The sequence below is a fragment of the Hemicordylus capensis genome, chromosome 2, assembly GCF_027244095.1.
Source record: "Hemicordylus capensis ecotype Gifberg chromosome 2, rHemCap1.1.pri, whole genome shotgun sequence".
Taxonomy (NCBI): Eukaryota; Metazoa; Chordata; class Lepidosauria; order Squamata; family Cordylidae; genus Hemicordylus; species Hemicordylus capensis.
This window is the reverse complement of record NC_069658.1, coordinates 330,990,953-331,014,872: the sequence shown is the minus strand read 5'-3', so window position 1 is coordinate 331,014,872 and position 23,920 is coordinate 330,990,953. Positions and strand designations below refer to the sequence as shown.

Genomic DNA, 23,920 nt, shown 5'->3' with positions numbered 1-23,920 from the left:
TATGTAGTATACTGCTCTGGGCTCCTTGGAGGAAGAGTGGGATATAAATGTAAAAAAATAATTATTATTTTATCTCAACTGTGTCATGAAGCAGTGAGTTCCACAGTTGTAACTACTGTCTGTATACAAGCTCCTGCTTTATTTTCTTTAAGACGAATTCGTTGGATCCAACAAATGATCATCTCAGCCCAATCCTTTTCCACCCCTTTCCCTCCCATCCCACCACGGGCTCTTTCACCTCACTGTACTTTCCCCCAGGTTTCTGTCTTCAGAGGGCGGCCCCCTCCCCATGGCGAGCTTCTTGCGAGCAGGAGTTTAATGAGCGGGGTCTCCAGTTACCACAGCGAGCAGAGAGGAAGCAAAGCCCCGGCAGAGAATGAACTCTGCTTAATCCCCTTTGCCGGAGCTTTGGGGGAGAGAATTTAGCTAATGTGAGTGTGAAAAGACCCGGGCGCGGGCGGGGGAAGGGGGAGAGGGAGGGAACAAGGCAGGAGGCGGGGCGGGGCCCCTCAGATCCTCCCCCTAGTCCCTGGCTCTTTTCGCGGCCCATTGTTGGCTCCGAGCGGGCCGGCTGCGCGCTGCGCGGGGGTGTAACCTGAGAGCTTTTGCTACAAAGTCCCAGCGCCTGTTGCTGGAGCCGACAGAAGGTGCAGGGAACTGGGATCTGTGCGCGGTTGGGCATCTCTGCACCGAAGTCCGGGGAGAGCCACACGCCGAACTCTGAGAAGTCAGCGCTTTGCCGGATTTATTTCTCCTCTTTGGCGGAACTCACCGGGCACGGCTGAAGCGTCAGATCGAGGGACTGGAGCAGCGCTCTCTTCCTCAGGCGGCTGGCCGGCTGCCCCCAGCAAGGGATGGAGCCCGGGCGTAGCGCCTCGCAGCACAGAGTACGGGGACAGCGCTAAGCCGGCAGCAGGAGGAGGAGGTGAGGTGGGTCCCCAGGGTTGGCCGCCTTGGGACTGACTCAGGGTTGGAATGGCCCGCAGGAGCGGATCTAAGACCCCTTCCCGAACAGCAGCGCGGGTAGCTGGTGCTGAACTCCGGGCATCTGGTCCGTTGCGACCCAGGAGGTTCCCCGGGGTGTGACGGGGCGAAGAACTGCCTGCCCGCGGCGGGGTCGAAGGTGGACTTTGACCGGGAGGGTCTGTAAATCTGTTACCAGGCTGCCCGGGCGCGCAGAAACTCTTTGTCACTCGGATTAAAGATTAAACTGGCCTCGGGAGCCCATTCCCGGGCACAGCTCCCTCCCCTCGTACACTCGCCCCACGTACACTACATCCCCTGTAAACTTACACCATGTGCACACACGCCAGATACGCCGCACACCCGCTTCATTCAAACACGTACAACAACTGTTTACACGCACGCCTTTTACGGCACACACACCCCGCTGTATTTCCAAATACAGTCAAATCCTGCTTAAAAGAACAGGCCTGATGGTCCTAAGCGTGCCCTTAAATTCGATTGATTTCTCTGGGACTTCACCCGCACATAACTTTCGCCGGTCTGCATTTTTGCGTGTATTAATGCTGTGCAGCTGCGCGCGCACGTACACACAAAAACACGCACGGTTGCATACACGCAACCCTGTTCCGGACACCATCGATACAGTACAGATCTTCGCGCTCTTTCCTCCACGATTCTCCTCCTTCCACTGCCTGCCACCCCATAGTGGTAGTCGGCCCGGACAAACGCTGCTTCCTGGAGCTCCTGCTTTGCAAGCTCACTGAAGCACCACTGACTGAGCCCATGCGAGAGGAACGCACTGAGCGGAGATCTGTGGAAGAAAGGAACCGTTGCTGGAGTGGCCCGGCCTGCACGTTAGAGGGTGGGATGCGGGGGGCGGGGGTTAATTCCCAAGGCCAGGCTGGTCCTGGAGCTGATCCCAGGGGGCTTCCCCGGCAGGCAGAGACCGTCTGAAGCTCACCAAATGGACTTTGGGCATAGAGGACTAGAGCTTGGAATGACACCCCCACCCCCCACGCAAGCCTGTGTTGCAAGTGCCTGTCTCTCCTGATAACCTCGCCCGTTCTCAAGCGGAGACTGAGAGCCCAGCTCCTGCAGGGAGTGAGGGAGGGGGCATCTTGCTGGATAACTGCAATCCAATACTTTGGGCTGATCAGCAAATGAATGGCTTGTTTCCCTCCCTGCCAGCCCCCTTTTTTCAAAGAAGAATGCCCTACAGCAGGGCTGCAGGGGTCTGGTCCTCCAGCCAGGGGCATAGCTGCAGTTGGAGGGCAAATGCCACTGAGGGAGGGGGCCCGGCTGACAGCCCTTCACACCTCTCCAAAGAAGGGGGGAGGGGCCCATCTTCACTTCTTGTCCCAAGGCCCAAACCTTGCTAGATCCCTGCCTATAGTTGTTGGACTACAACTCCCATCATCCTCAGCCACTGCCCACTAGTCTCAGGGATGATGAGAGCTGAAGTCCAATAACAGCTGGAGGGTCAAGGTTGCCCAGCCTGCACTGACTGGAGGGCCAGATGTCTTAATTACCACCACCCCCACCCCACTGCCAATATGGGTCCTATTGGGATAATACATACTCATCGTTTGTCATGGGATGGAAAACCCTGAGGATGAAGAAGTCAGCATCTCCCCTCTTGATCTAGGGTTTGTGGATCTGACTGGGAGCTGAGGGATAAGAAGAAGGGACAACAGAATGAGCCCCTTGTGGTGTGGCCTCCTGAGGTTCCTGGCGGTGGTAACAACATGCGCTTGGCCAGCTGCTTCTACAGAAGGAACCATGGAGCCAGGTGAGAGAGAAATCTGCATGTTTTCGGCTACAAGAGACAGGGAGCCCAGGTAATGGGGGGGGGGCCTCCTTCTCCCTGCTGAAAGAGCACTTCTCATTCAGAGCACTTTGCTGTGTCACAAGAGAACTTTGTGATGCTGATCGAGGTTCATTGCAGCTGAGAGGCCGTGGTTTGCCCCGGGGGCCGCATGATAAGGCCATGGCCGAGGCAGGAACTGAAACCAGCCCCACCCCCAGATCCCAGGCCAGTTCAGAGCCTGTGCTGGATCTGGGTCATGGTAGCAGTAGCAGCTCAGTGGGCTGCAAGCCTGATTCTCTTCAAACCTGCAGATGTGAACAGCATTGTCTGGGGATGAGGTGTGTGCGGCTGGCATCTGCTCAGGTGCTTGCTCCTTGTGGGCCGGCAGAGGAGTGGTGATGGCCGAGTAGAAAGTACAGTTTATAAGGCTGTGCTTGTATGGGGAGGGGCATTTTCCAGGTGTAATGCAGCGAGAGCTCACATAGGGTTTTGCTTCTGTTCTAGCTCTCCAGTGCTTGGGGGTTGCTTGATTCTAAGAGAGGCTGTTGCACAGTAAGGCCATGTTGAAATGAACAGTTTGTCAAGTGAACAAGCTAGGATGAGTGCAGATTCCCTTCAAACATCTGCGCCAGGGAAAGAGAGGATTTTCCATAGTGATCATTCATTGTGAGCCAGAACCTGAAGGGGCCTCATTTCTGCTGGGTCTCTCTGGGCATCTCTGTCATATTTGTTCACAGTCAGGGCTCAGTAGCCTGTTCTTCCTTGGGCTGCTTTCTCATTTTGACTCATGTTGGTTGTGACTTTCATAAGAGTTTGGGTGGTTGTTATTTAATGGGAACTTCAGAACGGAACTCATTTTGCCTCAGCCAAGTAGTTACATGCGGATTTGTGCACGTAAGTAGTGCAAGGGTGTAGCTAAGCTGCAGCATTTTTTTGGAGCTTGCTTAGACAGTCAGATTTTGGTATTGGTCCAAACCCCTGCATATTACTCTGGATGTGGATCCATTGCTTCACAACCAAACACTGTGCAAACATGCTAGAGATAGGCTTTCAATTCTACTGGTAATCAAACAAGTCCAGTTATAAATGCAGAGTTTGGAATTTGTGGAGTTGCTTAAGTTATATGATCTGCTGTTTTGAGGAGAGCTGGTCTTGTGGTAGCAAGCTTGATTTGTCCCCTTAGCTAAGCAGGGTCTGCCCTGGTTGCATATGAATGGGAGACTTGATGTGTGAGCACTGCAAGATATTCCCCTCAGGGGATGAAGCCGCTCTGGGAAAAGCAGAAGGTTTCAAGTTCCCTCCCTGGCTTCTCCAAGATAGGGCTGAGAGAGATTCCTGCCTGCAACCTTGGAGAAGCCGCTGCCAGTCTGTGAAGACCATACTGAGCTAGATGGACCAATGGTCAGACTCTGTATTTGGCAGCTTCCTATGTTCCTATGATTGGCCCCATTGCTCGGGCTACTGATACTTTGGTTTAGTTTTGTACTCTCAGGATCTCTTAGAAAGCTGAGGCTGAATTGCCAGGGCCAGGTGCATGGCACTATCACTTGTGCCGGAGAAAAGGCACTTCTTCCAGAGTTGGCCCATTGGTTGAACAGATGGGACGTTGGTTTGTGCCAACCAGCTGTTTATGTGCCCCTGCTGTTGCTGTCACCCTGGCCATTGTAGTTCATCATTGCTTACCCAGTTATATAGTTTGCTGGACTGAGGAAGCAGGTATAAGGGCATTGTTATGACATCTGGGGAGCAGTGTTCTCTCTGAAAAAATTTCATCTGTGTATGGGATGTGTTTTGTTCTGGGTGGCAGTATCAAGGCGGTGTGTGTGCACGTATATTCAGAATGGAGCCTTCCTGATTAAACCTGAGCGGGATCTAAAATTAACTGAGTGGGCATTTTAAAAACGTGTGAGAGGGAACACTGCTGGGGGAGGCATCAGGCATGTTTAAAAGGGAAGAGGAGGGAGTGGTGGGTGCAATTCTGGGACTCAAACGCCTATGCTTTCATCTGGCATCTTGGTGAGAAGTGTTGCTTGTACATAGGCAATGCTAGAGAACAAAGACTCTGACTATAGATCAGAAGGGTTCAGGCTCTGTGGACACACTGCACTCGGTGGTTCTGTGTATGGCTGCTGCACACTGGATGCAGCGGTACAGGAGGTTTCTTCCAAAAGGAAGGGTGTGGATGTTCACATAACATTGATTCCATTGGTCAGAATCCACTGCTAGTTGACTGTTTGGTTGGGCACCTCCCTCAAGTCCCAGAGTGAGGATTATTTTAGCCACCAGCTGAGAGGTTCTGTTCCTGATCACTCTCATGCTAACTTTGTAGACAGTAAATTTAAATTAAGTAAGTAAGTATTTGACACTACGAGTACAGCTCTGCGCTCTGTAATACATCCAGCCAGTGTTTCCCAAGTGTGATTTGGACAAGGAGCAGAGAGGATGGGAACTTGGCACTTGGAGCCTCTAATTGTATTTGTTCAGAATGCAAAGTGTGTTATGGAGACAGTCTTTTTGCCCTCTGAAAACCCATGCTGGGAACAGCCACTGCTTGATGTGTTGGTCACTTGGGCTCCTAATCAAATGGGATCTATATCTGTTTAAAGCTCCCCCAGAGGTGAGGGCTTTTATTCCTGTCTAATCAGAATGGTTTCTTCAGACTGAAGCCATATTTGTACACAATGCCTGAATTACCTTTGACAATTACTTTAAGTGCTTTTGTAGTGTAGAACAGCTGCGGGGTCCATATCCCCTGCACATGAACATATTCTCAGGTCAAGGACGAAGGCAGGCAACCATGATGGTCACTCTAGAGACTAATACTTATGAGGCCATCTTCTTTTCTGTTTCGGATCATGCCATTCCTGCTAGATTACTCAGGAGTGCCCATGAATTGGGAGTGAATTCTCCTAAATCTGAGCACACAACACACACACACACACACTGGAAGTTCCCAGGAACCATCCAAACAACCCAGAGGAGTTCCCAAGTTGTCCCTTGTGGCTGCTTTCTATGAATAAGGCCTGGTCTGCATAGGCAGCACATTGAGTTGGCAGAGTAGAGCATCCTGCCACACTTTTGCTCCACATCGTGGACCAAAGCAGCTTACAAGCTCAAAAAACTAAATATATTAATGATACATGATAAAATAAATAATATCCTAGCCAAATGAAACCAACAAACAGCACTGCAGCAAATTAAAGCAACTGTGTGCAGAGCAAATGAACATATACAGCTGCCACCTTCAGTCGAAACTGAGAGCCTTGCAAAAGGCTCCGTAAGCTCCTGAAGAAGAGCAGTGCAGCGATCAAACACAGGTTTTCAGTGGAAGGAAGTGCCACAGATTTGGAGCCACTCCAGAGAAAGCCCTGTTTCTAGAGACCACATAAAATATTCCCTGCAACTAATAATATTTTTTTTTAAAGTCTAGGGAAAGAGGTTGCAGCCACCCTGCTCCCTGCTGTGCTAGTTTTACTTGCAGAATCTATATTTAAAAACACAGACGTATTCAAAAATATCATCCTCTGCTTTGCAGCTTAAAGTGGTACAGTTTGGGGGGAGGAATTGTAGTCCCAGGTTCAGCATCTGCAATCTCCAGGTAGAGCTGGGAAAGACACCTGTCTGAAGCCCTGGAGAGCCACTGCCAGTCAACCCTGAGCTGAGAGGACCAGTGCTCTGACTTGGTAGAAGTCAGTGATTCTGTTGCATGAGGTTCGAGGGGTGGCGGTGAAGAATGACTTGGACTTCCCTGCCCTGCCACCTCCACAAGAGTCTTCAGGAGCGCCTCCAACTCTGACCCCCTGGAGGAGTGGAGGGTCGTGATTGCCCAAAGGAGCCAATCTTCCCATCACCACATATTCACAATAATAAAAGCTAGTTTTGTTTTTGGTTTTTTTTAAAAAAAAATATCATTGTAAGCTGCTCCAGATATCCTTCCTGAGATGGGAAAGTGGGATAGACAACAAATAAAACAAATGACTCTCTGTTGCTTACCCGTTTCCTACTGAAGGCCAAAGAACTAGAGAGTGTAGCCTTCAGAGCTGTTTGCTCTTCACGAAGGGAGGCTAGCATTCATCAGCTGGGAAGACTAGCACCGCTAAGAGCATGAAGAGCTTCATGCCTGCTTTGCTGCTTTGTGGGGGGAAAGGGGGAGCTGGCCAGGCTCCCACAACTGGGGCTGATGGTGGTGGAGGAGGATGGGTCACCCAAGCAATTATAGTTCAAATCCAGGTTAGACAAACAGGGAGGCGGGAAGTGGTGGAGTCAGCTGAGTGTGAAACCTCTCACTCCCACTCATGCCAGGGAGGAGGGGGGAGGCTTGTGAGAGCCTTTGGGGGAGTGGAGTTGGAGGAATGGCTCTAGGTGAAAAGGGCAAGGGGGGAAATGTGCAGCGTTGCTGATACAGGGTGCTTTATCACCAGTAATTAAAGGGCAAGTATCACAGACAGGATGCTCGCCATTTTGTTCCTCAACAGGAGTTTTGCCCCACTGGGAGTCTCACAATAGGAGCTCCTTATCTCATTCCCGGCCTTTCCCTCCCTCCCTCCCTCCCTCCACAACTTGCAGAGGCAGAGCTGGAGGCGCTAACAACAGAGCCACCCACTGAAAGAGGCCTGGCCCCCATTGTAAGCCAGGGGCAGGGAGAGCACGGGAAAGGGGCAGTGTAGCGAGGACAATGGCGGCTGGGGGAGGGACAGTGGTCGCGGGCTTCCTGACATGTTCATTTTGGAATCTGTCAAAACAGTCACTCTGGGCTGAGAGAGTGACCACTCAATCGAGGGCCCCCACAGAGAGACTGGGGAGGGGAGGGGGGGATCTGAGCCGAGAAGTCACGCTTCAGTGTCTATGGGGGATCCGTTCTCCTGTCCAGGACCGGCAGGAGAAGGGCTTTGATGACATCATTGCTCCACCATAGGACAAGAGGCCAAGGAGGGAATACAGGACAAAGGTGCTTGTGAACAGGATTCAGAGCATCACAGGAACACTGGGGGTGTGGGTGGGGTGGGGAATTGTAACTGTATTTCTCTTCAGTCTGTAGTCCTTACTGTTAACCATTCTTAGCTACTACTTGGAAATTCCATGCTGGGTGTACAACAATCTAACAGGAAAAGGGAAAAAGAGAAAAACAGTAAGCATCATCCTAATGTGCTACCTCCTCCAGATGCCACTTGCTCCATCCAAATCACTGTTTGTAGAGTCTATGCACAATCTCTGGCTTGCACACCTAGCATCACACACATGGCCAGCCACACCACTCCCTGTTTACAGAGACTGAGTCCTGAGGGGAAAATGTTTCCAGCTTAGCCTAAAATCCTGCTAAACTATCCCCAGCCCTTCTTATTTATTTTTATTTATTTGATTTTTTAACATTTTATTTCCCGCTCTCCCTCCAAGGAGCCCAGAGCGGTGTACTACATACTTAAGTTTCTCCTCACAACAACCCTGTGAAGTAGGTTAGGCTGAGAGAGAAGTGACTGGCCCAGAGTCACCCAGCAAGTATTTGGCAGAAAGAGCCAAAATTTGAATGTTTCCCCGTAAAGTTACTGGAGGAAGAAGGAGAGCTGAGCCCATATGAACATCACACACAAGTCTTCTTTGCTAAGTTATATGCTTTTCTTTTTTCCTCCATCATTGTTCTGGCAAATCTGCTGTTTCAGAGCTACTTTACATTCTCCAGAGTAGAAACTTCAAAATTTTGAAGCTACAGGCTGTAAATATGGGTTGGGATTTTTTTCTAGTAAAACAAATGTGGGGGAAAAGTTGAAATATATGCACTTATTAAGCCTAAATGCACGGCACTATTTTTAAGAACATGAAATATATATAACTTAGTGCATAACTTGTACTGTTTGGTTTATTTATGAAATCCCTTCATTTAATTACAATAGTTTTTACAAATATGCCCAGTATTAGAGCTTGAGTTGCAAGCTGCTGCACCCTGTGGTACAGTATCTCTTTTTGCCAGTTGGAAAAATAGGAGAAAATATAAAATAGAAATTGTAAATAGAAACCATCAACATTCTAGTAAAAAGAAAGTTTTATTATCGGAGCTCAGAAACGGTGGCTGACATCCAGACGAAGTTATTCAGTATTACTGCTCAGGAAGTTGTCTAAAGGACTACTTAATTTCAATAGAACTATTCAGGAATAATTTCGTCTGGATATCCGCCACTATGTAGACCACAGCATTATCATACAGAAATATATTTTTAGAGGAAAAGCTCGTAACATAAACAATCCCAATAATGTAATTATGGAGCAGCAATAACTTTGGATATTCAATTACACTTTTGAGGCACTCAGTTTTATTTTATGATCATACACTGCAACCCTAACACACATACACTCTCTCTCTCTCTCTCTCTCTCTCAATCTCTCTCTCTCTCTCTCTCTCTCACACACACACACACACACACACACACACACACACACACACACCCTACCTGGGAGCAAGTCCCACTGAATTCACCAAGACTTACCTCTGAGTAAATATGCACAGGATTGATGTTCATTGTAACTATAGGTAGATTAAATTTATTAGAGTTATATCCCATTCCATCCCAGTTAATAATATATCCCTGGAAAATAATGTTATAACTTGAGTTTATTTCTCTAATCAGAATCTGCTGTGAAAGGTTCATTGTTTCTTATTCTAAACTTTCAATTTGACCAACATCAGAAAATGGAAAATTTGCATGAAATATGCAGCTTTACACACTTTTCATGCTATCTTTCCCCCGATGTTCTATGTGTATTTTTACTCGATGCAGAAGAAGTGGAAAGCAAGAGTACTTGGAGGCTGTATTGTGAAAAAGCCTTGCCATCATGTTGCAGGATTAATATGCTTGGCATCAAGCATCCTGCATCAAATACCTTCACCAGATACCCGAAGATGTTCTGTATTCTGTAACATTTGAAAGTTATTTTCCAGCATCACGCCCCAAGAGTGTTGCTTGTTTACTGATTCAGTCAAGTGTAGGAGTGATGTTATCACCACTAACATTACTACTTTTGAATTTTGAATCTTAAGAAATTTGCAGCAGAGTGAATTTTCTGTGTAACAATATTATAAAATGCTAATATTTCATAAGATTGTTTTCAAGTTTCCCCAGGATTTTCAAAGTTTTCCATGTAAGCATTCCCCCCACCCCAGACCTTCACTTCTCTAATGCAAATTGTTTCTTTGTTGATTACTGCCATCCAACCCACAATCAGTCCAAAGCAAAATGGATCTCCTTCTGGGATGGAGATCCATGTATAAACCTTTCCTTTAATTGAGGCTAAGCCCAAACACCTTTTTTCTCATTTCTGGGTCTCCACTCCAGAACAGATTTATTTATTTACTTACATTTTCTATCCCACTCTTCCTCCAAGGAGCCCAGAGCGGTGTACTGCATACTTAAGTTTCTCCTCACAACAACCCTGTGAAATAGGTTAGGTTGAGAGAGAAGTGACTGGCCCAGAGTCACCCAGCAAGTATCATGGCTGAATGGGGATTTGAACTCGGGTCTCCCCGGTCCTAGTCCAGCACTCTAACCACTACACCATGCTGAAATAATAACAGTGACATGCTTATGCAGAGTATTATTTCCTCACCCCCTGTGTAACCATAGCCCTATCTGGAGCATATATGAAAAGGCGATAGAGATTTCAGGTCTGAGGATGTAGAGAGTCAAGACATATTTAAGCTCTGGCGTCTGCCCCCCTCATGTAGATTGTGCCCATGTGCTTGGATTGGCACAACTGTTGGCTGGTTGTTTTGGCTACAGGAGAAACAGAAGCCTGTGAGAACCAAAGGGTGACTGATGATTCTTACCATTGCCACCCATTCACCCCCCACCATGTGTCACTCCCATCCTTCTCCAGTAGCATTACCTGGGGGAACTGTGTCTCATGCAGTCATGCCCTCCGGTGGTCCAGGGAGAAAGTGAAGTTTGTATGCTGATGTCCTCTTATACTCTGCCTGGGGTAAAGGAGCCCCTGTTTCTGTGGTTGGCGTGCTCACCCTGTATCCAGGATCCCTTATGTTCTGGGTGTTAAGCAGGAGTCCACATTTCCACTCACCACCCTCATCATGGTCTGTTGCCCTCTAGTGCAGGTGATGAGAGGAGCCTCAGCCCCCCCCCCCACCCCCTGCTGCCTCTCTATAGCCTAAAGCTGGGGAGGGGATGTAACTGTCCCCACAGTTGTGCCGGGGGCCCAGCAGAACTACAGAGAGATGCTTGCTCACTTCTGCTGCTCCAGTCTAGAAGGGAATGCTAGGGTTGGCGGTTTCCATGCTGGATGGCCATGGTACCATGAGTGCCTCTCCCGCCTAGCACCAAAAGATGTCCCTAGCATTGGAGGAGAAGGGTTGGGGGGGGGGGGGGCGAATGTTCTGGTGCTGGATGGCAGAGGAATCCCAAGCACCTTGCCTACCAAGTGCCAAAGCAGTCTCCTGCTCCCCTCCAAGTTGGGAGCTAGGGGAGGCTGGTGGGTGGGGATGTTTCCCACGGTTGCAGTGGGTTTCTCCTATGCAACTGCAGGGACCATCTTCACTGATTCCCACTCTGCAGCTCCCAACTTGGAGCTCAGAGGGGAGCAGAAGATTGTATCTGACCTCTGACAAAGCACTAGATCAGCGACTAAGCATTTGATTCGGTGCACAGTTACCTGGGAATATGCCGTGCTGAGCACTGTGGGGCTTACTTTCAAGTAAACCTGCATAGGATTGTGCTGAAGGGGGAGAGGCAGAGGCCCGGTGACCCCATGTTTTGGCTTCTGTACCAAAGCCCATCAAATTTGTGATCCCCTTGTGTTCAGTGCACAGTTCCAATGGCAGCTGGAATGAGCTGCACTGTCATTGCACTGACTGCCTCCCGCTTTGTGTTTGACAGAGATGTTTGACAGCCACATGCTGGAGGCAGAGGAGGAGCACCTGCTTCTGGACCCAGGGAGTCTGCTGAAGCTCTACTGCAGCACCAACCACAGCCTTCTCATCGCATGGTACAAGGAAGCCAAGCAGCTTTTCCCAAGCGGGCGCATTCACATGCGGCAGGGCATGCTAGAGATTGCCGAAGTCACCTATGAAGACTCAGGACTGTACTCGTGCCGAGTACGGAGCACCGGGGAAGGCCTACGCAACTTTACCATCTCTGTCGTGGGTAAGAACAAAGCCAGCAAAGGGCCCTGGGGTTCCTCCCTCTCTCCACAACTCCTCTTGCTGGACAGGGCCTAATGTGGAGCAGGCAGGAGCTCTTTGCACCTCTTGCTTTGCCTTCACAGGGCTCCCCGTGAACATCAAGGATTGCTGTCCCTTGGAGCTCCCCTTACAAGCCGACAGTGTTTCTAGTGCTGTTCCCCTGGCTGTGAGGAGCAAGGGTTGCAGGAGCCAAAAGTCTCTCTCCCCCTTTTCCTCTTCGCCTCTGAATGCACTCCTGTTAACCTTTTGCTTGCTTCTCTACAGTCCCTGTTCTAAGAAGAAGCTAGCACACCTTTGTAGTCAGAAATTCCAGTGATAGCTAACTTTCGTTTGGTGAGCACTTTGTGGGGGCAGTCACTCAGTGTGCCATTTTTGGTTTCAGATTCATTGGCATCTGGAGATGATGATGAAGACAGTGATGTGGACAGTGCCCACGTGGATTCAAATGAGGAGCCCATACACACCCGGAGAGGTCAGTACCATTCCTAGTTGACTGTGTTGCAGTGGGTCCTGGGTGCTGCTGCATGCTAGGACAAGAGGCAAGGAAGGGATGTTTGGTACTGCTGCTCAGGGTGGCAGAACACCTTCCGTGCTTCTCCCAGCTTCCTCAACTGTAAGCATCCTGATGGGCCCCAAAAGGGTTGGCATCACTTAACTTTGGACTAGAAGCAGGAAGCTCTGCTGGAGCATATCCTGACATATCATCTCTCCAGGGGTTCTGAAGCCCAGAAGAGGTACCTCTCTGTGCTCTAGTGCAAGGGTTCCCAACCTTGGATTCCCAGATATTGTGGGACTACAACTCCCATCCTCCCCAGTCACATTTGGCCTTTGTGTCTGGGGATGGTAGGAGTTGTAGTCAGAGAACATCTTGGGACCCAAGGTTGGGAACTCCTGATCTACGGCATTGTGGCACACACACCTAGGTGCCTCTGTGGCACAAGCTGCTCCCTTGAACTGCACCTTGTTCTGTTTGCACTCTCTGAGAGCAGTCCAAAGCTGCCGCCGCCCTTCACCAGCCATCGCACAAAAATCAGCCTTATCCCCAAGATTTGCAACATTCTCTGAGCCTTTATTCAAAACTGGGAATGATTATGTAATGTTTTTCTCAGCCCCCTACTGGACGCATCCTCATCGGATGGACAAGAAGTTGTATGCGGTCCCAGCAGGAAACACCGTCAAGTTCCGCTGCCCAGCCTCAGGGAGCCCCAACCCGACTATCCGCTGGCTGAAGAATGGACGGGAATTTAGAGGGGAGCATCGTATTGGAGGGATCAGAGTAAGAATGCAGGCCTAGTGAGGCCCGTTTCTTCCTCCCCTTCCCCTACCCAGCAAGGCTGAGACCACAGCTGCCTTGCAAACCAGGTTTTATATGATGTTGTTTTGGGGAGGTGTGGAGGAAAGATGCTATACAAAATGCTTAGGGGAAAGACAGGACCCATTACGACAAAAGCCACTGGACAGATCAAGTGTCACTCCTACAGTCCCAATCCTATGTGTGAGGAGGGAGGGAGGGGACAGTGCAGCTCTACAACCAGAAGCTGCCAAGTCCTTCTTGCTAAGTACTTGATGTGCTCCTGATCCCAGCTCCCTGTTTGTCCCAGGCTTGCCAGATTCCTATTTCCCAACTGTAGGATAATCCAGAGCTGTTGTGTCTAAAAAATATGGGGCACTTGGTAACCTTAGTGTGTGTCTCCCCAGCTGCGGCATCAACACTGGAGTTTGGTCATGGAGAGTGTGGTACCCTCGGACCGAGGCAACTACACTTGCTTGGTGGAGAACAAGTTTGGCAACATCCGCTACAGCTACTTCCTGGATGTACTAGGTGAGATGGCCTTCCCCCACAAACGGAGGACTGGCCCTAGGTGCCCTGTGACAGCCCATGGAAAGAGAAGCACAGTGAGCCTGCAAAACCGCTAGTTCTTTTGCCAGTGAGTGTCTCTCTCTGTGGGATGCCAGACTCCAGTCCCAGCCAGCCAGCCAGATTTCTGTGGGAGGAAGTAGGCACATCAATCCTGACCTCAGGCATCCAAGAGGGAAGAAAAATGCCCTGAGCCATCCACCGACTTCAAAGGAAGCTGGAGCTCTCCTGGGCCATAAAGTCAGCTGAAATCAATTAACCCTGCCTGGATCTCTAGGCCTAGCTTTAAGCCTTTGCTCCCTTATCTCCCAGCCCCTCATTATCTGTCTTCTCTGGGCTTACTTGTAATCAGCAGAAAGAGGCTCTGGAGCCAGCACTGGGTGGGAGTTAAATCTCAACACTAAGTAGTATCAGAGGTGCACCCCTGTCTGCTGTATGGAAAGAAGGAATTAAGATCTCAGCAAGCCTTTGGGGCAGGAACGCCATATACTGCTGTAGTCAAAAACGTCTCTTTGATAAGTAGGGAAACTGCGTCTGATAGCTGACTGTGCCTTTGCACCCCCAGCCTGTTACTGTGCTATTAGCTCAAGGCTTAGTGATTTATGTGACTTATAGAGCATCTTGGGGGGGATACCTGGCCCTCTTCAGCTGTGTGGGCCAACATTTTCCCTGCTCTGTTCCTGGCAGAGAGATCCCCACACAGGCCAATCCTACAAGCTGGACTACCTGCCAACACCACGGCAGTGGTGGGCAGCGACGTGGAGTTCTTTTGCAAGGTCTACAGTGATGCCCAACCCCATATCCAGTGGCTCAAACACATTGAAGTGAATGGCAGCAGCTATGGCCCAGATGGAGTCCCCTACGTGCAAGTGCTCAAGGTAATTAGACCATGGTTTTGGGGTCTGGTTTTTTTGGAGGCAGGGATGGAAGGCAGTAGAAAATATTGCTCAGAGATAGCTATAATGGCACTTTTATTCATTCATTCATTTATTTAATCAAATTCATACCCCGCCCAAACTTGCGTCTCTGGGCATGGAGCTGGCACTCTTAAAAGAGCTGCACTCTTTGTAGAATTAGGATGTAATTGTTTGCAAACAATTAGTTTCTTTCAAAATGAGACTTTACCAAAGTGGCTGCTGTGTTGAGCCCAAAGAGAAACGGAAACCATAAATTGTTGAGGGTGATATATTCAGTTGCACCAACTCTCTCTGTAGGGTAGGTTATATGTTGCAAATGCAAAGCAGTACTCCTTGTCTGGTAGAGAACTGCACCGTCAGTGTCACACCATCACAACTGTATTTCTTTACTTAAACCATACAGTTGTGTCTCAGGCCTACAGGCTCCAGACAGGATGTTTTGCAGAAAGGTCTTCTAGAAGCAGTGAAATTTAACAGCAGCTGTGGTACACTTAAATAGTGCATGCTCCCTAGAGAGCTGGGTATGTGGGTCTTATCAAGTGCATATGGGAGCAAAAAAAAGTCAGACTTGATAGATATACTGGCAGCAAGCAAGATACCCCGCCCCTTCCAAATAAAAGCTTGGATAACTTTGTTGTGTCATCTGGAGTTAATGCTCCCTTCTGTCTCTCTCTCTCTCTCTCACCCACCCATCCCCACCACTTATCTTGGCAGACGGCAGATATTAACAGCTCAGAGGTGGAAGTGCTGTATCTGCGCAACGTCTCCCTGGAAGATGCTGGCGAGTATACATGCCTGGCAGGGAATTCCATTGGCCTGTCCTACCAGTCAGCCTGGCTTACTGTGCTGCCAGGTGAGGAAGGGCTCCAAGGGCAGCGATGGCTGGAGGTGGTTTGGGGGCAGCAGAATGGTCGTAGGTTATTCCTTCGCACTGCCATTACTAGACATATTTTGTCTCCGTGAAGAATTTAAAGAACGGTGCTACTCATTAGGGAATTAATAAGAAATTATCATCCTCAGATTTCATTGGGAGTGATGTAAGCAAGTGTCATTGAAGCATGCCATTTGAATCAATGAGACTTAGAAATGCTTCAGCTAAAACCTCCTCTCCATATTTTTCACCATCCTTTCTCAAAGGTTTGTCAAGATAGTAGTGAGCTGGATTCCAAATCCACTTATATTCCACACCTCTACCAGAATGCTGGTCCCTATTTGTTTTGACATACATCTTGGTTATGAAGTTTGAAAGATCATCACCAGTGGTCCACATGTAAGCTTTTTGCATGCAGTTGTTCAAATCTAGGTTTAATATGGGTTACTGATATTAGTTTGTGTGAACCCATGCCAAGGTGATTTATGGCCATAGAGGAATCTGAGATTCCCACTTTGGCATGGTGCCAGATCATGCTACTGTCAGTAACCCACATTAAACCTAGATTTGCACAATTGTGTGAACCAGGCTGTGGTATTGATAAGGAATCATTGTTTTATCTTTACTATTTGAAATCTCCTAGGACAAACAATTCCTTTTTAGAGGTTCGATTTCACAGCCCAGTCCTATGCATGTTTATCCGGAAAGAAGTTTCACTGAGTTCAATGGGGCTTACTTCTAGTAAATATACATATGATTCGGTTGTCAGTTACAGATTCAGTCACCCACACCCTTGGCTTCAGCTATTACAGATTTAACATGTAATCTTAATTAATATTTAGAATATGTTTCACTGTGGGAATGACATGTTTGATCTTTTTATGTATTCATGCAGCAACAAACTCATAAGAGCAAGCTAACTCTAAAAATGGGTGGAGATGAACTGCCTTTTACCTGTTTCTGGCATCCAAAAGTTGCACCCAAAGTTTTCTTCCAGAGGAAGCTGCCTCTGGAGGAATAAAACTTTACAGTGGAGTCTTCCTGGAGAGGGAAGTTCTTTGCTCTGGAACAGACTTCTTGCTCCAGAGAAAACTCCTTCCTACAACCCAATATCTACAAAATAGTCATTTTTCACTGATAAGGAAAGAAATCTAGTAACATCAAGTGACTGGAAAAATCGCTCATAGGAAAAGAAAAGAAGTCTTTGTTTAGGTTTTAAAAGCTATTGATAAATATAGACCATGTTGCTGTAAAGCTGTATAGAACTAAATGGGGAGAAGGGCACACAGCAGGACATTCCAGAAGAGGTTTGGAAATGTCTGCTCGGTAAAGGTTCTAGGTTTTCTGCATGTTTTCACTGAAGGAAAAACTGTCTCTCAAAGTGGCTGTGTAGAACAAAATATCGCTTCATGACAGTTCTTTGACCGTGTGCAGTCTGATGAAAAGCAATGTTGGCACTGTCGATCGTAAAGGGAGACTTTTCTATTCATGTCATGTGACTGGCCAAAAGCTAAGAATTTTGGAAAATGGTAATTGAGATGCACACTTAGATATTACCTTGGTAAAATATTCTGCTGAATTTAATGAACTTTGTGGAAGAGTACATCAGACCAGTACCACATCCTGATTCTGAAGTCGTTAGTCTCTACTAGGATTACATATGCCAGACACTGGAAGACTGGTGCTAATTATAAATGGATATCTAAGATATGGGAAGCATTGCAAATGGTAAAATGGAAGTCATTACAAAATGAGTGTAGAAGGCTGGCTGATGTTTTTATGACACATGGACTCGAGTTCTGAAATATATTACCACTCAAGAGTTTGTACAGAGATGAGAAATGAAAGACAGAACTTAACACCAAAAAAACACCCCTGTGTTATAGATACCTTTTGTCATTTTGCTCTTGTGAAAATAGTTTGAACACTTTGATTTATTTATGTAATTATTATTATATAAAATTAATTATAACCTCTGAGAAAAATAATATGGACACAATCCAGCCTAAACTAAGCACTTTAAAGCCCCATTGATAATCAGTTGCAATCCATAGGGTGTCATGTATGACAGATCACTAAAAAGGACTGCAGATAGATAAGGTCCACTATCTGGCCTGGCAGCTATGCACCTTGTGTAGCTCTTCCCTTGTTCCTCCACCCTACTTGTTCTGGCTCAGTTGCCACAGCACTCCCTGCAGGAACCAGTGGCTTAACCCTGGAACATTCTAACTGGGGATGCATCTGCTGTTTGCAGAAGAAGAGCAAGTGCAAGAGGTGGATGCCCCTGAGATCAAGTACACTGACATCATTATCTACACATCGGGGTTCTTGGCCGTTGCCATGACAGTTGTCATTGTTGTCCTGTGCCGGATGCAAACTCAGCCAAGCAAGCAGCCCCTGGAGCCCATGGCTGTGCACAAACTCTCCAAGTTTCCACTCATCCGCCAGGTATGTACCAGAGCCCAAAGGTGGGTCAGAGTTGTGCCACTGCTGTGGTTTTCAAGGGTTTACAGTCTTTGGGGAAGTACCATCCGCAGACTTTCAACAGTGGCGAAAGAGGTAGATCTGTGGACCACACCCCACATTTTTCAGGAGAGTAAAATCCTAAGCAGAATTTGGAAAGCTCCAAAAAAGAGCTCTTCAAAATAATGGAGAATAATGCTATCAGTGGCTTTCACGTGATGACTACATGCAACTGACATGTTCAGAACCAAAGCAACATGCTGAGGACAAACAAGGCTATATTCAGTATATCCTGGCAGTGACTGGCTGGCCACTGTTGGAGGAACAGAATGTGGGACTGTACAGACACTGGTCTGATCCAACAGACCATTCTTATGCTTTTGGATATTGCATGCTCTGCTCCCACCCCTGCCTGGGGTCTGTGTGCACTCCATTTTGTCACTTGAGTCGCATCAAGCCCTTGCAAAGCAGTGTTCATGGGCTAAATTTACTGAATCATTGGGGCTGTCTCCACAGTTCTCACTGGAATCAAGCTCTTCGGGGAAGTCCACTACGTCACTGATGCGTGTCACCCGCCTCTCATCTAGTTGTACACCCATGCTAGCTGGAGTCATGGAAGTGGAATTGCCACTTGACTCCAAGTGGGAATTCCCAAGAGATCGGTAAGTCTAAGCAGGGTCCACCTTGGCTTGCATTTGGATGGGTGCCTGCATGTGAGCGCTGTAAGATATCAGCTCAATGGAAGAGCATCTGCATGCCTACTTGTAGAAGGTCCTAGGTTTGCTCCTTGGCATCTCCAGGTAGGGCTGGGAGAGGCTCCTGCCAAGAATCTTGGATAGCTGCTTGGGCTAGACAATGTGAAGAGCTAGATGATCCATTGAGGAGAAACATGATCCAATGGAACACAGCTTGCTATGTTCCTATGATGATACTGTCCTCACTGATAATTATATGAGACTGTCTTTCTGAGGTGGCATCTACTCTTTTTTTCTTCACCTAGGCTTGTGCTGGGCAAACCACTAGGCGAGGGATGTTTTGGGCAAGTGGTGAGAGCGGAGGCCTATGGGATCGATCAGGAACGGCCGGAGCGCCCCATCACAGTTGCTGTCAAGATGCTCAAAGGTAATTGTGGCTTACAGAGCTAAGAGAGCTTTGTTCATTGGGATTCTCTCCCCAATTCTTGACCCTAGGCCAGAGCAAGGATCTCCTCACTCCCTGGGTACCACCTTGACCATCTTCATTTGCCTCTCCAGATAATGCCACTGACAAAGACTTGGCTGACCTCATCTCAGAAATGGAAATGATGAAACTGATGGACCAGCACAAGAATATCATTAACCTATTGGGCGTCTGTACTCAGGATGGTGAGTGATTGCAGTGTGGACCTGAGAGGCAGAGGATGCTTGGGAGGCATGGGCCCACTGTGGAGCATGGGACAACTCAAGGGAAAACAGGGATGTTGCAAGACATAGCTGGGGTGTGTGTGTTGCAACTGAAGAACAGAGCACTGACACTCTTTTAGTTGGGAGTAGGGATGTGCATGAACTTGTTTGTGCACTCATGGGAGGCAGGAGTGGTTTCTTTAAGGGGTGGGGGGTGCCCTTACCTCCCCTGCCACATCCCCTGCCGGTGCTCTCCCCAAAATCTCTGGCTTGGCTGCAAGGAGGTAATGATGCAGCTCCACACTAGCGATTTTGGGGAGAGAGCTGACAGGGGAGGTAAGGGCACCCCCCTGCCCCTTAAACAAAGGACCACACACCCCCTGCTTCCGAACCAGTTCAAATGCCGGAATTCCAAACCGGTTCGGTACTCCAAAACGAGCACTAAACCGGTTCGTGCACATCCCTAGTTAGAAGCAGATGTTATGGGAATGTGGAGCTTTCTCTAAGGACAGAGGATCACTTATAGTATCTAACTGCAGGGCCTCTCTATGTGATTGTGGAGTTTGCTGCCAAGGGGAACTTGCGGGAGTACCTACGTGCCCGTCGTCCTCCCACACCCGACTACACCTTTGATATTACCAAGATGCCTGAGGAGCAGTTGTCCTTCAAAGACTTGGTCTCTTGTGTCTACCAAGTGGCACGTGGCATGGAGTACCTGGAGTCCAAGCGGGTAAGAGCAGCCTGGTGTAACAGCTTGCCCCTTTGTTTACTAGCGTGGCCTAGTAAGATCTGTCTGTTATTAAGCAGAGATGGCTGATGCCTAATGGCCACGTGTCATCAAGAACACTTCGCAAGTGCTAGTCAGTCACGGAGACCGCCAGTGAAGGTTGCAGGCCAAGTGTTGGTATACGGATGAGTCTTATCAGCTTCTGCTGGGTTGTCAATCAGCTTCTTGGCTCTGTTATGTGAGTGTTGGCTCTGCCCATGCATTGCTGGAGACCCAAGAAGAGAATGGATGTTGCAAGTACAAGCCTGTGCAGCCCTCAGGATGTGAAGCGGAAAGAAGGATTGAAGGGTATTAGAAAGGGCTGCACAGTTTCAGCCCTCCTGCAGGTGTTGAACTACAACTCCCATCGTACCTGACTTTTGGCCAGTGTAGCTAGGGATGATGGAAGGCCGAAGCTTGCAGTATGCAGAAGAGAAATGCAAGGAAGTCCTACTTGCATTCACACTTTGGCAACCACATGCTGTCTGGCACTGAGCTGGAGCCCAGGCTACAGGAGAATAGATGCTCAGCAGACCCCACTCTCCTTTTTTTTTTTTTTTTTTTACAGTGCATTCACCGGGACCTGGCTGCCCGCAATGTCCTCGTGACTGAAGATAATGTAATGAAAATCGCGGACTTTGGCTTGGCACGTGGTGTTCATGACATCGACTACTACAAGAAAACCAGCAATGTGAGTGGGAGGCCAATGATGGTCCTAGGAAGGGAGAGCCCAAGGGGCTTAGGAAACACTTGGCATGGCTGCAACAAGAAAGCGGGGGGCGGGGGGGGGGTCAGTGGGTGGATGAGCCATGCTTAAGGAGAGTGGTGGTCGTGAGGCGCTGTGTGTGCATGTGCACATACGTGCATGCATATATGCTCATGTACCGCTGCACATATCAATGGAGAAAGTTTTATTAGTTTCTATTCTTAAAATACCTGATGCAGAAACCAAAGCTTTTTTTAAAAAATGAGCACGCTTGATAAGCAGGTCTGTGGGACTAGAGGCATAGCTACAAGTGGGAGATTTTGGCTGTTCAGTGGGTAGTAGAGGTAGAATTCAATGGTCCCCTTGGGGAAGCAGCAGTGAGCTGAGGGCTTCTCATTTCTTCCTGCAGGGCCGCCTGCCCGTAAAATGGATGGCACCGGAGGCCCTGTTTGACCGAGTGTACACGCACCAGAGTGATGTGTAAGTGTGACTCCACAAGACATGACTTACAGCTCCCACTATCAAACTGCCTGGACAGCTGTGCCTGGCTGTGTGTTCAGGCCGCAGTGTGGATCCTGACTTCAGGCAAGCCTCCTGGCACATAAAGAATCATGGAGGCTCTTTGTCAACTTCATGGGAGCCCTGGTGGGCAAACCCTAATGGCAATGGAAAAGCCAGACCAAAAAGGCTCATCCTGCCAACTTGTGGCAGAGAGTCGCTTCCTCTGTGTGATTTGAGTCCCCACTGTGTCTACATTCGCAGCTTTCCACCTCCCAGTCTCTACCTCTTTGATTACAAATTTGATGAATTCCGCTGTCGCTTTACCATTTTCATTGTTGTGAGGGGATATTCTGCAATTTGCTGGTGGCATTGGTTACTCTCTGGATATACTTACGCTGTCCTCCTTGGCTTCCTTACCTTCTCTCCACTCCCACCCCTTGTGCTTTAAGGTGGTCCTTTGGAATTCTGATGTGGGAGATCTTTACGTTGGGTGGTTCCCCATATCCAGGCATCCCAGTGGAAGAACTCTTCAAACTCCTGAGAGAAGGTCACCGTATGGACAAGCCCTCCAACTGCACCCATGAACTGTGAGTACCACAGCGCCTCCCAAGGGCTAGCCTAACAATGGCACCTACCGGGGGGTAAAGAGTGCAGGGAAGGTGGATGCCTGAGGCTTCCTCTCCTTCTCCCAAACAGGTACATGATGATGAGGGAATGCTGGCATGCGGTGCCTTCGCAAAGGCCCACCTTTAAGCAGCTAGTGGAGGGGCTGGACAAAGTCCTGGCTGCCGTCTCTGAAGAGGTAGGTTCAAACCGCCAGGGAAGTGGGATGAGCACAACTGCTCTAAAAAGCTGAAGCAGAGAGCCAGGTATTTGTCACAGAAGTCAGGCCAATGTTTCCTATGAATGCTGATGGTGTTCTTTCTTTCTGTTTTCAGTATCTGGACTTGTCGATGCCCTTTGAACAATATTCCCCATCCTGCGAGGACACAACCAGCACCTGCTCTTCCGACGACTCTGTCTTCACCCACGATCCTCTGCCCATCACCCCCTGCCTTTTCCCCTATCACAATGTGAGGACATGAGGGGAGGGGCAGGCCATGGACCCCAGGGAAGGTGTCTTTCTGTTCCTAGAGGATTACACAACTTGGGAACAGAAGTCTTCACATTGTCACTGGTAGGGGGAAAAAAAGCAAGGAACAGCATCAGCAAGGCCCAAGAATCTGCACCCTACGCTGCTGGAGCCTGCTCGACACCACATGCATCCAAAGGTTCCCCGGCGAGGACTGGATGCCTTCCTTGTAAACTCCTGCAGGTGCTCCCAGTGCTCATACTGGTGTTTCCATGTCCTATAATCTCAGGTTCCTTCCAAGCTCTTGCTCTCTAAGCCTAGCCTTGGATGCTGCCAGCTGACTGAGGAGTAGTACCACCACCACCACCACCACCAGATAAGCAGGGAGGAGCCTAATTCAGGGAAGAGGAGCACTCCCACTTGCCTGGGATTCCACTCAACCCACGGGACCATCTCCCCAGCCTCAGAGAACCCTGCTTGTTTGACGCGATGCCCAATTTAATAATATTTTTTCATGAAATGTCATTATTGGCAGGAGCCAGCCAGCCTTCTCAGCCCCCCCCCCCCACCATCTGGACACACAACCACAAGGACATACATCTGCACAGAGCATGGATCTTCCTTTCTGGCTCCTGCTGCTGCCCCCTGTACATAACCCTAGAGAGAAATATTTATGTACATATCATTTCTAATGCACATGAATTATCCACACCCATAAATTATTTTTTTTTTGAATAGAGCCTCTGTCTGGAGGTTTCTTTGCATCTAGGAGGGGCTGCAGCCTGCTCTCAGGGAAGAGTGGGTCTGGTTGGCCCCATCTGCTAGGGAAAGCATCTCCCCCCCCCCGCCCCGACATCTTTTGTCTCTCCAGCTCACAGGTTTAGAGAAGCAACTCAGGCTCCCTTGGGCTCAGCTGGCACGGTTGCATCCGTAATAGGCAAAGGTCAAGTACTCTGATGACCACTCTGTGTGGTATTGGGTGAGCTGAATGTGCATGGAACTTCAAAAGCAGTGTGTGTGCATATGCGTGCCCTCTTTCATACACAGCTATAGTCTTGTGACTGCTAGGTGTTCCCTACTTTCTGTCATAACTGCCCCCTGGAGAGAAGTAGATGGGCTGATTGGACACACCACTCGGCACTTGAGTGGTGTTAACCTCACATCCGAGCCTCAAACTAAACTATACATGGGTAAAAACACATAGAGGCAGCAATAAAAACAATCATGTAAAACCCTGGATAAAAAGCCAAGATTTAACAAGCTTGCTAAAAGCTGTGATGGAGTCTTTTGTGACAAAAGTGACAACTCTTTTGTCAGGCATCTCTGAGAGAGGGAATGCCGGAAGTCCTTGCAGCATCTCAAAGAGCTCGTTTGGCAGAGAGACCAATGGAGGCACAAAGCTTAAGTTCTTGAACCCTGCTCGATTCGGC

General features: G+C 48.6%; 1 protein-coding gene across 2 annotated transcripts; it reads left to right on the top strand.

Moving 5' to 3' along the window:
- The first annotated feature begins 536 nt into the window (after positions 1 to 536).
- On the top strand, positions 537 to 23,229 carry FGFR4 (fibroblast growth factor receptor 4). 2 transcript variants are annotated; one of them, XM_053300575.1, is made up of 18 exons: positions 537 to 925; positions 2,612 to 2,755; positions 11,650 to 11,916; positions 12,337 to 12,426; positions 13,064 to 13,230; positions 13,653 to 13,776; positions 14,500 to 14,690; positions 15,444 to 15,582; positions 17,855 to 18,048; positions 18,580 to 18,725; positions 19,064 to 19,185; positions 19,317 to 19,427; positions 19,985 to 20,175; positions 20,780 to 20,902; positions 21,327 to 21,397; positions 21,868 to 22,005; positions 22,115 to 22,220; positions 22,357 to 23,229. In XM_053300575.1, exons 2-18 carry the CDS (start codon positions 2,662 to 2,664, stop codon positions 22,501 to 22,503), a joined length of 2,421 nt encoding a protein of 806 aa, XP_053156550.1. In that variant the 5' UTR covers positions 537 to 925; positions 2,612 to 2,661; the 3' UTR covers positions 22,504 to 23,229. The 2 variants fall into 2 exon arrangements, with proteins under 2 accessions (XP_053156550.1, XP_053156551.1); XM_053300576.1 differs by lacking the exons at positions 537 to 925; positions 2,612 to 2,755 and adding exons at positions 6,921 to 7,003; positions 7,835 to 7,901.
- Positions 23,230 to 23,920: the final 691 nt, after the last annotated feature.